At 46.7% G+C, this 17,500-nt stretch overlaps 1 protein-coding gene across 3 annotated transcripts in view; it reads left to right on the plus strand.

Annotated features, from left to right (window-relative positions):
* The window catches only part of pcdh7b (protocadherin 7b), a 138,253-nt gene that overhangs the window by 50,478 nt on the left and 70,275 nt on the right, over positions 1–17,500 (plus strand). For 2 of the 3 annotated variants that reach the window (XM_031584491.2, XM_031584492.2), the window contains exon 2: positions 13,570–13,789. In XM_031584491.2, coding sequence (XP_031440351.1) covers positions 13,570–13,789 — 220 coding nt within the window. The remainder of the gene's footprint in view (positions 1–13,569; positions 13,790–17,500) is intronic. The other variant, XM_012840170.3, reaches the window with a different exon arrangement.

Consider the following 17,500-nt stretch of genomic DNA (forward strand, 5'->3'; position numbering starts at 1 on the left):
GTGATCCGTGCGGAACTGCCACTGCCTCCTCTTTTACACCTGGGCTTAAATGAGTCAGACATGGAGAGGCTAACATTAGCATTGCTTCTCACTCCCGCGGCTAACAGCTAGCTCTTAGATTGATTACATAGATGTGCTGACGGATGGATTTCTAGGCGAATAGGTGGATGAACTGATAGATTAATGGACTGATGTATAGATATAAGAACAGACTGGTGGATGAATTGAAAAAGAGAGATGGACAGATTTGTGATTGGATGGAGGATGGATATATGAGCTGATGGAGTTGTACCACATATCGCCTAGGTTTTAGGAGGTATATGAGGCAGTTGATTGAACTTCACTTGGAAAGTAGAGCACCAGTTATGTATTATTTGTAGAGGCATTTACTTTGCTGAATCACATAAGTATGCCCTCAAATTGGCAGGATTTTTATAGGATTTTTACAGGATTCTCAGATTAACGGAAGCAACCCGATCATCTTGTGGTTGCCTTTCCCAATCAGTGGTGTCCTAACAAACCCCCCACACTCCGTGGCCTTCAGTGCCATATTTATCTTCTGACATCCCGTTCAATCAATACAGTTCAAGTCATCTGGTCCCTACAGGCTCATAATTATAATTGGCCCCAGAGCTCATTCTTAACACTCACAATTCACCGCATTGTATGTGTGTGTGTTTGTGTGTGTGTTAGCGTGTGTGTGTGCTTTTGTGCACGCATGTCCCCTCTTATCACACGAAATGGTTATCCCCTTTATTGATCTTATGTTACAAGAAAACAGGGTCTCCCATTGTGGTTCCTGTCCGTGCCGCTCAACAGGTGGGACTCTCTTTCGTCGGCCCTTTCACCTGGCTGGCTGGCTGGCTGGCTTGCTTCGCTGGTCCATCCATCCATGTGTGTGTGTGTGTGTGTGTGTGGCCGTGTTGAAGGGAGACGGAGTTGGTCACCTGATCCGACGGTGGGCGGGGTGGGTGGCTCGTTGGCTGGGCCAGCTCATGACTCTTTCATCGGGGCCCCAGCTCTCGGCTCTTGCACCTGGCTGCGGGTAAGGCGATCGGCGTGGTCAGGGCTGGAGGGAGAGAGAGGGAGAGGAGTAGAGGAAGGGGGAGGGAGAGAGGGGGGGGGGTACATGGGGGGTGTAGCAGTGAGGAGGTGGGAGCAGCGAGGGCCAGACTGGGATTAATGAGGCTCTCCGGGGCACAGGCAGAGAACCGTCGTCAAGCTGTTACCTGTGGCTGACCTCCCCATCACCTGAGGGGCTCCACAACTAACACACACACACACACACACACACACACACACACACACACACACAAACACTCACACACTTCCCCACATATACAAACCCTGTGGACCCAAGTTTGAGAATGAAATTAAAAACAAAAGACACACGGGCACTGTTGCAAACTGAAATGCTTTAGCAAAATCAGCCACAACTTTCCATGTGTGCCTACTTCAGCCCATCTCCATTTTCTACCCACATACTATGTCTTTTTAGCTCTCTTTCTGTTTTACACACTCTCTCTTTCTACATCTTCACACTCTCTCTTTCTCTGAGCTTCAGTCATGTGACCATCATGCATCACCTAAGCATAAGATGAGAAATAGATACTCTTTCTCTGCTCATGTTAAACAGGAGGGGGGGATTAAAAGGGTTGTTTTCAAGTAATCCATTAACAAAGGATCATTTTTATCCTCCTTCCTCCTGCAGCACCCATTATTATCTGTATTTCTGGATCTTTTCATTACTGTCCATCAGGCTTCCTTTTTTTTGAGTAATTTCCCACCCACTCATCCCTTTTCAGAGATTGTCTAAGTCTGTTTCTCTTTCTTTCTTTCTTTCTTTCTTTCTTTCTTTCTTTCTTTTTCTCTTTCTTTCACTCTCTCTTTCTCTTCTTTTCCCTATGTTTGTCTCTGGTTGTGTAATTTATTTATTTTTTCCGTTAATAGAAATGAGAGACATAGGCTTTCTCATCAGTGTGCAGCCAGAGTACTGAAATGTCTTCGTTTTGGTCAGTATGATGAAGACCAAGTTGTTTACTTCGCTCCATAAAAAAAAAAAGTAGAAAATGATCAGACATATTCTTTTAGATGTTCTTTTAGAAATTCTTCTCACGCTCCCTGCTAGGCTTCGGAGTATGGCGTCAACAAAACACAAGCAAGGAACGCATCTCATTTCAGCTCATTAAACTACATGTAACTCATTTACCTCCCCACGAATGTTCTCCAATTACATTACTGGGCTCAACGCTTTAGTTGCATTGGTTCTCTATAGCGTGGTCACTAGCACCGGTGCGTGGACAGACAAGGCCTGGTTCTTGCTCAGACCTGATGCAGACCAGGTCCCAATGCGCTTTAGAGCAGGCTGCAATGTGGGCATGTTTGTGAACTCGGGTGGGAGGGTGGGGGGATATGAATATGGGAAGAACGAAGAAGACAATGTCGAGGAAGAGGAGGAGGGAGAGAGGGAGGCTGTAGAGTGAGCGCAGTCGAAGAAGGACCCCTCGAAGGCTTTGCCAGCTCTTTTTCCATGCCGATTACCGCGGCTATCTTTGTCATCGCACCGAGATATAAGCAGTTGATAACCGGGCGCCTTTGAAGCCGGCTAGCGCTCCTCTAACGCGCACACGCTCTTATCCTCGCGGACTATCTTTAGTTTCAGGGGATCTGATGAGGCCATCGCGATGGCTGCTTCACGCAGAGAGAGAGCGGTATCTGCGCTCGATTGAGATCAGTGCATGTCATACATAAAGGGAAATGAATGGCTCTGAACATGAGTGTATGTGGGTCTTTGTATCTGCCTTTTTGTGGCACATTGTCTGTGTTCTGTTACATACACATGTTTGTGTGTGTGTGTGTGTGCACATTATGTGTATGTGTGTGTGTGTGTGTGTGTGTGTGACAGAGAGATAGATAGAGAGAGAGAGTGTGTGTGTTTATGTGTGTGAGAGAGTGTGTGTGTGTCTATGTGTGTGAGAGAGAGTGTGTGTGTGTGTTTTTATGTGTGTGTGTTTTATTGCATTGCAGTGATTTGACTTAATCCACTGAGCCCATTAGAGATCATTTAACATGACTAGCACGAGTAGCATGATGCACATTAGTCCACTGAAGGAAACGGGGAGGTTTTCATTTTCATGTTTTAATCACATTAAAACATAAACTGCTGCTCGGTAAATGGTCATCTTTCAAAAACCAGAGGGAAATCAGGCACGTCAGTTCAAAGGAGCCTTCTCCGGGCTCTCTCTGAAATGATAGTGATTTTTTGTTATGTTTCCCAATTTGCCTCGGGCACTCTGCAAAAAAAACAAAAAAACTCCTGGGGTTTGTCTGGGCCGGAGCCAAACGTACACACAATTTAATATTCATTTGGATTAATTTACCTCACAGAGGCTTCTGTTTCTGTCTGTTTCTTCTCTGTTTCTTGTCGGGTTTTTTTTACACCACACTGACACTCTTCGGGGTCTGTTCTTCACACAGTGTGCCTCTGTATTCTAGTATTTGACAGTGTGTGTGTGTGTGTGTGTGTGTGTGTGTGTGTGTTGCTGTATGCAACAGAAAGACAATGCGATGATAAGAAATGGAAGAGTGATGGGAGACAGAAAAGTGGTGTGTGTGTATATGTGTGTGTGTGTGTGTGTAGAGACAGAAAGAGAGAAAGAGAGAGGGGGAGAATTCGAGATGGACAGATAGGGAAACCCTCTATCTCAGTAAATCTCAGTAAACTCCATTGTCACCTTGCCCATAATCCAATGGGCAGCCGTGTTTGACTGCTAAACTATTCCCCTGTCGTATCAGTAGCCCCCCCTCCTCCCTCATCCACCCCCTCCCCATCTCTCCCCCCTCGCTTATTCACTCACTCCCTCTCTGTGGGATGTTTGCTCGAGCTTCCTCTCTTAATTACTTGTTGAAATAATTGTTTTCTTAATCGCTTCGATCATAATCATCTCTGGGCACTTGTGTTGTTTGTGTGTGACTGTGTGCATTTGTGTGTGTGTGTTTGTGTGTTTGTTTGTGTGTCATTGCTGGTGGCCAAGCTCTCTCTGACACGCTGTGAATAGGCCGACCGTTGATTAGCATGTTCTTTTCATTGTCGTCCACTCCCTCGTGGTGGAGTCGACACCGATCCGGTCACGCTACCCTCCCTCTTGGTGAAATCCTATGATACCTTCGCATGAAAAAAACAAAACAAACAGGGGAGGGAAATAATGATAAAGTTAATGAGAACAGATAATCACCCGGGTTATAGAGCACTGACAACAGTGAGCACACAGAGACGAACATGCTTGCACCCTTTAACACTCATGAAAGTCACTTTCCTCCCACATGCCTCCATATTTGTAATGGAGCGTTATACGCCATTAGCTCATATATCTCGCTTGCAATCTTCTTCACACCCTTTCTTTTGGATGATCGCCCTCGACGTGGGTTATCAGTCATCTGTGGCGGCAGATTGTCAATAAGGAGCCGCTTCTCCGGGGTTGTTATTAGCGACACCTTGTAAACCACGCACTGTTGAAGCGTCAGTGAATTAGCTGTAGTCAACGCTAGCCCCCCGTAGCCTACGCCTTCTCCCAGGAGCGAGTCTTGGCGCGGTCTACCGCTAAACGCCAGCCAGGATGAGGTGTCATCACCGTGTGCCATAAGAGAAATGGGAGTGATGAGTACTTCTCAGCTCAGTGGATGAAATATAGCCTTTCTCTCTTCGAGTCAGAGGCTAAAATGGCTGCTGCTTGTTGTTGTTTTTGTTGTTGTTTCAAGTGAACTGTTTTGGGATGTGATTTATACACAGTAGTGCCCCTGTATCTGTGGGGGATATGTTCCAAGACCTACTGTGGATAGCCAAAACCGTGAATAGTAGTGAACAGCATATACATACCTTTAGCGGGGGTCAGGGGTCACGTAAGCCTTTGAAGCCGCAAAAGCCTTCCGCTGGGAGCTGCATATCTCGCCCCCCTCTCTCTCTCTTAATCCACCACTTAGAGAGCAATTAAAAGTTTAGTCAGGTCTTTAAGAGAGGGGGGCCTGGGAGAGAGAGAGAGGGGGGAAGAGAGAGAGAGGGAGAGAAACTAACAATGTGTGAGCTTTCCTGGGGTCTTAGACTGTTTTCCGAAAACTCGCTGGCATCTTAATGAAGCCACTCGGCAGGACATTGCTGCCCATCGTCCAAGGGTCTGAGAGAGAGAGCGAGAGAGAAAGAGAAAGAGAAAGAGCGAGAAACTAAGAGCTGGAAGTCCATTTCAGTCGAGTGGCCTGTCAGACTTTCGATGACGTTCCCTTTCACTCCTTGTCATGGGAAAAAAACACTTGAAGCCAGGGCAAGAGGTTTGGGACCTCTGTGTCCTCTTCTTCTCTTTCCTTTCCCCTCCATCCTCTCTTCCCTTCCTTCCTTGTGCCACACCAAGAAAGATGAGATCACCCCAGACTCACCATCTCTATGCCAGGCCGGTTCTCCCCTGCGGTGTGTGTCTGGGGCGTGCCTTCATTAAGGTACCAATGGCCTCAGTCAAGACCCATTATTTATTTATTTCGCCTCCAAACGAGGGCCATTAAGGGGTCGGTGGGTTCCCTGGGGTGGGGAGGAGAAACAACAGGCGAGGAATTAATGCCCAGTTCAAGGGGAGCGCATCGATTGCTGCACTGACAGAACATAAAACACAGCTCTGTTATTTGAAACAACGCCAGCGCTAACTGCTAAGCGGAGGGGAAATGGTCGGATGGGGGGTGATGAAAGAAACCAAAAATGGGAGGGGGGGAGGGGGGTAATGATGTAGAAACATTCGTTTGTTTCATTAACAAAGAAGTGGATGATGGCGATATGACGCACTGAGGTGGTCCAAACGAAAGTGTGAATGGAGACTGATTGCAGAACAAGAGGTGTGAGATGAGGGCTTTTTTCTTTGTTCCCGTAACCGCCGCGATGACTAAAGAGCCGAGATAGGGGCCGGAGAGCGCTATTCCGTTTAGTTTTCGCGAAACATCTGCCGTGTTTTGACAACATGTGTGCCAGAGTTTCCTTTAACCCCCCACTCCCCCCCCACCCCCAAGCCTATGATAAATGTGGCGGAACCGCCGACCGATGTTCTGTTGTAGTCGTGGCACGTCATGGGGGAGAACCGCCACAGAGGATCAGACAGGGGAACGCCGGTTCCGTGGACATGTGATGGATCTACACCTGACTGCTCTCCTTAAAAAGAAAGAGGGGATGGCTTTTTGTCCAAAAATCACTGGACTGGAGAAACCCTTAAAAAAAGGAAAAGGAAAAGAAAACACTCTTTGAACAGGGGATTTCAGAGGCATGACTCGGAGAATGAAATGCACAGATTTTGTCTTCCCCTTCATCCACCCCCACCCCCCAGACAATCTCTCACTATTTCTTTGTCTCTCTTTCTTATCTTTCCCCCTTCTTGCTTGAGCGCTCTCCTTTCCCCGTCCTTCATGTTTGAGGGTCAGTTATTGCTACAAAGGCCTTCTCAGTACTGACCTGGAAGAGTCTAGTCCTGTAGAGGTATTTGGCTTCAGAACCCCCCCTCTGTTCTTAAGCTTCTCCCAGCTGGAGACCCTCAGCTCCGGCATGCAGAGCGGAGGTGGAGGGGGGTGGGGGGGTGGGGGGGGGAAGAGTTAATGAACCCTGACGGGCTGGCTGATCCCTCAAGACTGGCCCGACACCTGAGCCTCCCTCGGCTGCGGGGCAAAGGCAAACTCACTCCCCCCCTGCTCACCCCCACATCCTGAACCTGGAGGTCTGCCGGGGACCCCCACCCGCAAATCTACCCCCACCCCACCCCCCTTCCACTCCCCTGCTATCCATCTCAAACAGGGCCCCACCAACTCAGCTTTGCAATAAAGTAAGCCTGCTACATAACCCCTTTAGCTACTTAAGGGAACGGACATGTTTGACAGTGTGTATGTTTTGGCTGCTCTCCTCAATGAGTGTTGTTAACTCATTTTGCCTGTGATCCCGGACACTGCTGGTTTTCTGTGTGTTGTCGCCGGGGATGTTGCGCTGTGATGTGTGCTTCTAAAACACCACCGCACACTACTGCCAGTGTCCTGGAGAGCTTTAGTGTCGGAGTGGTGGAGTGTTTTCCCCTGCTCTCCTATGGAGCTATAGATGTGATAGATGTGAACCGTTCACAGTACCTTGTACTCGCAACATGCAAGCCTTAGCTTAAAGGCATCACCATGGTAATTAGCTGCTTGAAAGAGAACATTATGGAGAAAATCCACCTCACTCCTGTGATGCACCTAAAGAGATGGCAGAGTTCCCTGAGTTCAAACACACACACACACACACACACACACACACACACACACACACACACACACACACACACACGATGAAAGGGGACATTGTTTCTGTGTCTTGGGAGGACAGGCAAGTCGCCAGTCCACTGGTGTCGCCTTACTCCTCTTCCTAAAACCTGCGGCCCAAATGCTGGACACTGATTGGCCAGAATCTTCAGTCAGTTTACTAGGCTCCACTCTATTTAAACACTGAAGGCTGATAGTGAAGTACAAGATAACATTCTCAGACTAAGCTCCCTCATTGTCAGTCTGTCTTGCTAGCTCTCTTTCGCTTTCTCTCTCTCTCTCTCTCTCTCTCTCTCTCTCTCCATCTCTCTCTCTCTCTCTCCATCTCATGCTTCCCTTGCCCTACGGCTGGCTCTGCTATTGCACACACTGGGCCTTTCTGCTGTTTGAGCTTACCTTACTCCCCCAAATCAGCAGAGTGTAATTAACCTTACCGGGTCAGTGGCATGGGCCTCAATGCAGCCGGTGCTAGAGGCCTGGACATACCACACAAACACACACACACTCACACACAAATACACACACCCACACATACAAATACACACAAAGCTCTTTAGTCAAAGCCTAGGTATTGGTTTCACAGTGGCTGCAAATGAGTTTGTTTATGTCATGGTTGCAGTCGTGAAGTAATTAATGTGTGTCTGTGTGGTGTGGGCCTTTTGACATTTACCAGCGCAGGCAAGACAGGTGCCCTGAACCTACACAATCAAATTCATCTAGCCTATTGAATATCCTTTCACTGTGCTCGCTCAAGTGCGGTAGAGAGAGGGACAACATATTGACTGAGGCTCGCTTCTCCGTTGCCACCGGACTATTACCCCTTTCGCATGGCTTGTCACTAGACGAGTAACCTAAGCCTGAAATAATGTATTATGTTTGGCTGTCCTCCGCCACTGCCTTAAAAAAAAAAGCCTCATAAACCAGACCCCGGCAAGTTTTAAGCCCGGACCAATTAAGAGCGAACTGGACCCAAATGGATGTGAGTCTACGTTATGTCTCGGAGCAGTGAGACTGACAGGCCGTGATTGGGCCCAGGACGAGAGGACATGTGGTTCTGCTTAAGGGTGGGGAGACTTTTGGGGAGGATGGGGGGCGGGGGGGGGGGGGGGGGGGGGGGGCCGTGAACAACCACCGCGAGCCAAACCTGCAGCCGTTTAGAAAAAGCAGCTCATTTGCTCAAATGGCTGTAACATTCAATCAGCCATGCTTGTCAAAGCTCAGCTCTCAATCATTCGTTCAGCCAGGGAGAGGAGAGCAGGGAGGGAGGAAGGGAGGGAGTGATAGAAGAAGGGGAAGAAGAGTGTAAGAGAGAGAAAGAGAGAGGGAGAGAAAGAGAGAGAGAGAGCCATCTAACGACAATCTGGAACAGATAAACATTTTTTCAGTAATATGAAGAAAAAACGAGAGACTTTGAGTGAAAATGAGAACCATGTTTTCCAAGCACGTCTGTCCGTGGTTTGGGAAGGGGGTGGTGAAAGGGTGGTGAAAGGGTGTTCAGTGTGCGGTTTTGCCTGCCCACAGGGTGACCGTCTATGGGGACGTGCTGGCGGGGGTGTCCTTGATGGCGCTGAGCTGTTTATTAGAGTTTGATGAAATCGTTCACTCATTTCTAAAATGGACAAGGGTGAAAACTCAAATCATGTTACTCAAGCATGCATGAGAGAGAAGGAGAGAGAGAGAGAGATAGGGAGGGAGAGGGGGAAGTGGAGAACAGAGGAAGGCGATGTTTCATGACTGCTAGTTTATTTTCAGAAGGTTTTTAGCATGAAACTGTTGAGAGGTCCTTTATCCCTACAAACTTGACAAATGTGTGTGTGTGAGTGTGTGAGAGAGAGAGAGAGAGAGAGAGAGAGAGAGAGAGAGAGAGAGAGAGAGAGAGAGAGAGAGAGAGAGAGAGAGAGAGAGAGAGGGCAGATTTATTTTAGAATAAATGACTTGAATATGGCTTCACAGGTACACAATCGTATTCATGTTCTTTCCAGGTGTTAAAAAAGGGGGGAGAAAAAAGAGAGAAAGAAAAAGAAGCTATATGAAACACATCTATTTCTGTAAAAACTATGGACAGAATAGAGGTTGTCATGGAAATTAGTTACTTTTGAATGTCAGTCCTCTCTCTGTCTCTCCTGTTCGTTTGTGCCGGCCTCAAATTCTCAGAACAAACAAATCGATCCTTTTTCCCAGAAAGACATTTAGGTGTGTTTATGGGTTTGCCCACTTCCTCCGGCTAATTTTCCTTCATCGACTCACTCACACCTAACTCTCACCACCGCAGTCTCTGCCCACCTCTATATAACAGCTGTCATTTCATTTATAGTCAAGGCAAAATAGGCACACTGGCCCCCTGAGTGCTGTTTCTCGGGTCTCTGCCTCATCTAAAGTTTCACTCATTTGTGGATGATTTGAAACTTCATTTAAGTTTAGTGTTTTTTATTTGCCCCGACTCGGCTACGTTTCTTTTGGGGGATGAGGCATTAGTGTACTGGATATTGGTTTGATATCCAAACATTGTTTAATTTGTTACCCGCCCCGAAAAAAATAAATAAATAAAAATAAAGGCATTAGCTTTCTCCAGGGTTCTCTTTTTAATTATGCAACAAATGTTGAACTATCCGAGTGAAATTTTCGATGAATATTTATTTCAGTTCACTTGTCGAGCACATGGAATCATGATTTATTGCCAAGATTGCGGTCGTATTAGCTGCGAATGAATAAACGACGGGGGGAAAAAATAATGAAATGGAGGAATTAAAAAATACACACAACAGCAATATTAGCATGCTGTGCTGGGTGGCTGCATCTTATAAAAGACCTCTGAGGTTATCACTGTTATTGTTATTATTCCTGTCTCAAAGATTTGGGGTGAGGAATTGTTCCCTGCATCTGTCTCAGGCTAGAAAAGATAATGAATTGGCTTTTACTCAAGAGGTTATATGCACTACTCCTACAGCAGTCTCAGACAACCACAGACAAAAAAACGCTTGTGTGTGTGTGTGTGTGTGTGTGTGTGTGTGTGTGTGTGTGTGTGTGTGTGTGTGTGTGTGTGTATGTGTGGGTGTTTCAGAGTAAGTGTGTGGGTGAATGCACAGTCAACATCTCTGTCATTCTTCACAAAGCTGGGGAACGCCCGAAATATGAAACAGAGACAAATTTCAGGGTTACTCCAGTCAAGTCGAATTAAGGCAGCCATTTACACTAATGATGGGGAACGGCCTGCTCTGTCAAAAGTAAAGAGTGGGGCTCCGTAGACAATGGAGAGAGAAGAGGACGGAGAAATGAAGGGGGGAAAAAACAAGTGGAGTGAGTGATGTGACAGCATGCTACTTAATAAGTCACCAGAGAGAGAGAGAGAGAGAGAGATAGAGAGAGAGAGAGAGAGAGCGGAGGGGAGGGCAAGACATGGACATACAGCCAAAGTCTTATTAATGAATCAGATCAGCCATTCGTTACACACTTTATTCGCCTAATGGCTGATCCATGTGTTCATTTATAGTGGCCTAAACAGGAACAAACCCTCTCTCTCTCTCTCTCTATCTCTCTCTTTATCTCTCACACACACAAACACACACACACAGAGCTGAGAGGAGGTTTTCCCCAACGCTATTGTGTCAGTCAACAGTTTGCCTGTTTTATCAGATCTGCACTAGCCCCCAAAGACCTTTGTGAATGTATGTGTGTGTGTGTGTGTGTGTGTGTGTGTGTGTGTGTGTGTGTGTGTGTGTGTGTGTGTGAGAGAGAGTGCATTGAAAGAGAGACAGAGAGGAAAATAATGGTTTGATGTTGTGGCTTGTACTGTTGAGGTGCTTATTTATCCTTTGGTGGTGAGACAGGTCTCAAAATACCGCTTGGACATTGCAGCTCGATAATGTACCAGCATTATCCAAGCATGCACACACACACACACACACACACACACACACACACACAAACAAACACACACACACACACACACACACACACACACACACACACACACACACACACACACACACACACACACACACACACATACACACATACACACACACAGACATACATACACAAACTAAGCACAGACACAGACATTAAAGTCACTGAAATCACACACACAATCACGATAAGCATCATACACACACCCTCACAAAATACATAGCAATCCCGTGTTTGCTTTTCGTAAAGATTCTGAAAAATGTATCTATCCTCATGAACCGATTTGTAGTCTGTGAACACATCCAGTGGACTTACTTCGGGCGGCCGATGAGCCCACAACCATGCACACACATACAGAAGGAGCTCAGTGGGAAGGTGAAAGTGTTGTAAGCAACAACACAGGGAACACATAGCAGGGCTTGTTTTAAAATTATTAAATAGGCATCGTATGTATGTGTGTGTGTGTGTGTGTGCGAGAGAGGGAGAGAGAGAGAGAGAGAGAGAGAGAGAGAGAGAGAGAGAGAGAGCACTTTTATTATTTTCTTCGCTATCCCAGTCACATTAAGTAGAGTTGGGGGTTTAATTATACCAGCACAGTGCTTGTTAAATTTTCCGGATTTAATATCCTGACAAACAGGTTTAGTTCTGTGTCCTCTTTGATAGTTACTCTCAGGAAGTTCCTCTCTTTCGTCAAGCACATACGCCGAGAGCACACACAGGTGTGCAACAACCCTCTGACTTCTTTGCCAGTGCTGTTCCCTGTCAAGTAAAGGCCACAGTAACACGGAGGCCATTTCTTCATGACAAGGCAACAGCCATGTTTTTGGAGTTGTTTTGACTGTACCTCATTTTAGTGCGAACATTACTTCACAGCAGTAGCCACAGTGTCAATTTTATACCCTGAGGCCCCTGGTTGACAAATGTATGAAAGGGAGCCAATGAGTTCTGTTTTGTTTTGTAGTGGTTATAGCTACTATTCAACCATGAGGCTGCACAAATTCTCTCTCACACACACACACACAGACTCACAGACTCACACACACACACACACACACACACACACACACACCCACATTTGCTGTCATTAAAAGTCCTGCTGAGTCCTTGTGGTGTTGTAGTGCTTCCCTCTCTCTCTCTCTCCTTTTTTACACTAAATATTTTTTTTGTAATCAGGAGTTGAGCCAGAGCAGATGTCATTTGGCTTGACACACACTCCACAGGAGCTCTTTCGTTTTTTGTTTTTTTTCCCCCAATTTCCGATCATTTTTTATTTCCTGGACAGACGGAGTCAGCAGCTGAAGGCTGGGTGTGTGAATGGCCGGATAGGGACACACGAGATTGCCACGCTGAAATTGAACATTGCTATGCTGAAATTGAAGTCAGCGGCTCGGTGTGTGTCAAAGTGGACGTGGGCTTGGTTTCCGGCACATGCGCCACATGAAAGATTAGTGTGCTTGCGCATGTGTCAGACATATTGCCACCGGTGTTGAAGAAGATGGGTGTGTGATTCTTGTCCGGAGATGGTGATGAAGGGAAAGGTGTATTTATCTTTGTTCATGGTGTTATTGTTGGTAGGTAATAGGTGTGAATATGTGTGTACACAATGTGTGTGTGTGTGTGTGTGTGTGTGTGTGTGGTGTGTGTGTGTGTGTGTGTGTGTGTGTGTGTGTGTGTGTGTGTGTGTGTGTGTGTGCATATACCTCCTTTGATCCTCTTGTTAGGTCCTGTTTTTGGTTGGGAAGTAAACCACACACAAAGAAAGACGAGCACTCAATGCTTCTTCCTTTGAACTCCATTTCCCAGCATCCTTTCAACGTAGCACAGATTAGAACGCTTCTCGTCAAGTTTGTCGTTTTTCTATCTTTCTTTACTTTCAGCCTCATCTCTCTGACGGCCAAGTCCTTTTTCCCCCCTCTTCTTTTTTCGAATGAACCCATCTTGTACATGCATTCAGAGTGACTCCTTGAGGGTCTTTAAGATTCAGTTGTTTATGAACTACCACCTTTGTCCAAATGAATGCCTAAACTCCCTCGTCCATGGGGCTCCAGACCATGCTATAGCACTGGTCAACTACCGACCTCCTCCCTCCCCCCCCCCCCTTCCATCCAACCACCCACCCACTCTCTCTCTCACTCACCCCCCCAAATCTTCCCTTCTCCCTAGCCAGATCCTCCCTCAACCCCCTTTGTTCCTCCTCTCCTTCAAACCGACATCACACACTACCAACTGGGGGCTAGCTGCAATCAACAATCCCCAACCTGAACCACCATCCACCCCACACCCCCCCCCCACCCCACCCCACACCCCAAAAAAAGCCAGTCCAGTGACCCCCGGCAATCTCTTCTCTTGTAGCCGTTCCGCCGGGTGACCTTCTCGGTGGTGAGCCAGCCCCAGGACCCGCACCACCAGGGATCGCTGCAGAGCTGCTACGACAGCGGGCTGGACGAGTCGGAGACACCCAGCAGCAAGAGCTCCTCGGGCCCCCGGCTGGGCGCCTTGCCCCTGCCAGAGGACAGCTATGAGAGGACCACGCCGGACGGGAGTGTCGGTGAGGCAGAGCACATGGAAAATGGTAGGGGCAAAGACATAAAAAAAAAATTAAAACCCCCAAAAACAGCAAAAAAAAGAGAGAGATAGATCTAAAACCTTAAAAAAACGAGATAAAAAATCAGACGAATCCAAATTTTATAACTAAAGAAAAAGAAAAAAATCAGGAAGGCATACCGTTATAGATGTACTGGTTTCACACACATGCTGACACTAGAGTGGCAGAACAAGACACGTCAGGATAGCGGCTGTAATGTTGTTGACTAAAAGTACACCGTTTTGCAGATTTGGTTAGCTGGTTCAAGCGTAGGAGGCAGTTATATATGTATCTCTCGTATTCTCGTTTTTTTTTTTTTTTTTTGGGTAATATCACTAGGTCATCATGTCACGCTTGTGTATTCTGTCTGTGTTGGCGCCTGCGATAATGTTCTCTAGTCCTACAAGCTTGTTGTTGTTGTTGTTGTGATGTGATCGGTCTTGCTGCTATAAATGCATATGTTTGTGATCGGGCCAGTTAGCTGTTCGCTCCATTCCACCTTTATTAAATCAGGGTTTCGACCCTTCGAGCCATTGTTCCTTGCCCAGGACATCATCCTTTTTCAATTTGCGCGAAGAGTTTGAGCGTGGAATTTAATTTGGCTTCAGCTTTGGCTCCCCTGATTGATTTTATACTTCGCTCTTTGTTTGTTTTAGCGAGGCCCTTCCAAGTGTATAAATAAGATGGCTGCGTGCCGCGCATAGCTCGCAGATCCCTTAAGCCTTTGCTCTTCAGATATACGGTTAAGACTTGTCTCGTGTCTGTGTTTGTGACCTGTTTGTTTTTTTATTTATTTTGCCAGGTCCTTACAGTGAGCTATCTAGCAGTGTTCTCTGAGAAGTAAGCCTTTCTTAGGGTTGTGATTCATAAAGGGTAGAGGTCAGGTTTGAATGTCACTGGGGACAAAAAAAAGAAATCAGCTTCTCACCCACATACTTACTGGAAGAGCCTTTTTAGGTTAAAGTGCAACTGTGTGGTCCCTCACTAAAGCTTGGCCAGACCCCCGATGTGTTCCTGAAGAAGGATGACCCTGCCCTTCTGTGTATGTTTAAAGTCTGCTTCACGGGCGCTTGTCACTGGCTTGCAGAGGTATGGCCCTCCTCCGCCGTGGGTCATGTTTAGTGTATGTACACAATGCTGATGGGACATGTGAGTGATCTCAGACACTGCGCCGAGTGTGAAGATTGTGAAGATTCTCAGCTTTCAAAGCCTCCTATTCAATACCTCTATTTCCTCTGGCATAGAATGACTAGTGGTTGAGCATGTCAAGTGGCTTAACATGCATTTGCTAACACTGGCTAATGTTTCTGAGGTGGTCTAGCTTTATTTTATGTGTGTGTGTGTGTGTGTGTGTGTGTGTGTGTGTGTGTGTGTGTGTGTGTGTGTATGTGTGTGTGTGTGTGTATGTGTGTGTGTGAGAGAGAGAGAGAGAGAGAGTGAATAGAAGGGAAGAAAGAACTACTTTTAGCCAAAAATGAGTCCTTCACAATGATGCCCGGTGTCCTAGTTACCACAGGAAGAAAACACCTGGATGCCTTTTTTCGCTGTATGGCTCATGGGGGCACCCGGTGGGAGTAATGGCGTATGGTGTTTGCATAAAATGTCTAGAAATTAGACAAAAAGCTTTGACTCCTGGGCAGTGAATGTCTCCAATTGGCCTGTGGCCTTTTTTTTTTTTTAAATAGTTCCCTTTCCTACACGCTCACGCAAACATTGCTGTTAACCTTCACTCCGCGGAGTAGAATGTGGCCTTGGAGCACAGCTAAAGTAACTGTGGGGTTGCAAGGTGATGCCTTGGAGCCATGGAAATGGCCTCAGCATGCTTAGCGTGCGAACGGTAATGGATGCCCAGAAGCTGTTGTTTTATGTTTTTTTTGACAGCATTTAGACAACGCCTCGTAATTCATTCGGCCAAATTATGCCCAATTACAGGCCTCGTTCACGTTCGCCATGGTGATTTAAAGAGACTGGGAATGGGATTGGATGCAGCATCGGGGGGAAAGGGAGGGGAGGGATCAATGGCAAAGAGGCAGATTAGATCAGAGCTAGGACCTAACAGTCAATCAAAGCAATCTGACTACAAACAGACAGATATGTGTGTGTGTGTGTGTGTGTGTGTGTGTGTGTGTGTGTGTGTGTGTGTGTGTGTGTGTGTGTGTGTGTGTGTGGGTGTGTGTGAAAGAGAGAGATCAGTCTCAAGAATGAGGTTTGAGTCTTAGTGATTTTTCAAGCAGCCATGTTCCACATGCAGTTATATTTCTATAACCTCCTTTTCCAACATATGAGATCAGGCAGCACGTGGAATGGAGGAGAACGCTGCGGCAGCAGGTAATGCAGAGAGGCTTCATTGGAGATCAGTAGCACTGCTGGCTGGCTGAGAGAGGTGTTGTTGTTGCTCTGCTAATGCAGTCGTGTTGACACAGCTTTGTTTTAGGAAGTTAGATTTGTTATTGATTGTGCCAATGTGTGTGTGTGTGTGTGTGTGTGTGTGTGTGTGTGTTTGTGTGAGTGTCTGTGTGTGGGGGGGGGGATCGTCTCGCTCATGGCGTCGTTGGTTTAGATTATGGTCTTTTGTCAGACACCTGAAGGTCAGAGTGAAAAAAAGAATAGATGAATTCCTTCGAGCAAATAAGATAGGTGTCCTCCACAGCAGCACACAATCTTCAAAGGAAGAATCAGGAGCTGCGTGCGCACGCGCGTATGTGTGTGTGTGTGTGTGTGTGTGTGCGCGTGAATGTGTGTGTATGTGTGTAAGCGTGGGAGAACAAATGAAGAAGCGAGGAAAGAGCTTCTTTTTTTTTCACTTACTAACCCTGTGTCCAAGGAAACAATCACCACAATGGCACACACAAAAGATGGGCCTGGGAGAAGAAAAAAAAGACTTGAAAAACAAATAAATAGTGAAAAAAAAGAAAGAAAAGAGAAAACAGTGCTCATATAGGAGATGGTAAAAGTGCTATTACTCAAGTGTATTGTCGTGGAAATGCTCCATCTCATGCATACAGCGCTGGCAGAGCAAACAAGCCCTAGCCAGAAGGTCACATTTGTGGCAGGGTTGAAGCGGTGTGTGTGTGTGTGTGTGTGTGTGTGTGTGTGTGTGTGTGTGTATGTGCGTGTGTCTGTGTGGATCCTGGAGCTGATAACTGCGGCGCGTGCGGCTGCCTTTTTAATTGGCTTAGCCACGGAGGGGGTTAGTCACGCTCCGGTTGGGGTTTCACCGTTCCCCCCGCTGCTGCCACTGCCACTGCGTTAGCATTGCTGAGTAGTCCTAACGCGCTCGTCAGGGTCGACAGACACTGAGCTGCAGTCTCGCACACACACACACACACACACACACACACATATACATATGCATACTACCTCCAAAACTCCGCCACACACACACACAGTAAATGCAGACTGTCTCTATCTCATAGCCACACACGTACATACACACACACACACACACACACACACACACACACACACACACACACACACACACACACACACACACACACACACACACACACACACACACACAAACACACACACACACACACACACACACACACAAACATACACAAACACACACCTATACACATACCCCATGTTGAGAATTGCACTTGTACACACACCAATCTCATTAGTGCGAACTTCATGAGGATTGATTCTCCCTCTGACAGAAAAGGACATCGTCTTATCTGGCATATCGGCTTC

Source organism: Clupea harengus, chromosome 18 (assembly GCF_900700415.2).
Source record: "Clupea harengus chromosome 18, Ch_v2.0.2, whole genome shotgun sequence".
NCBI classification, from domain to species: Eukaryota; Metazoa; Chordata; class Actinopteri; order Clupeiformes; family Clupeidae; genus Clupea; species Clupea harengus.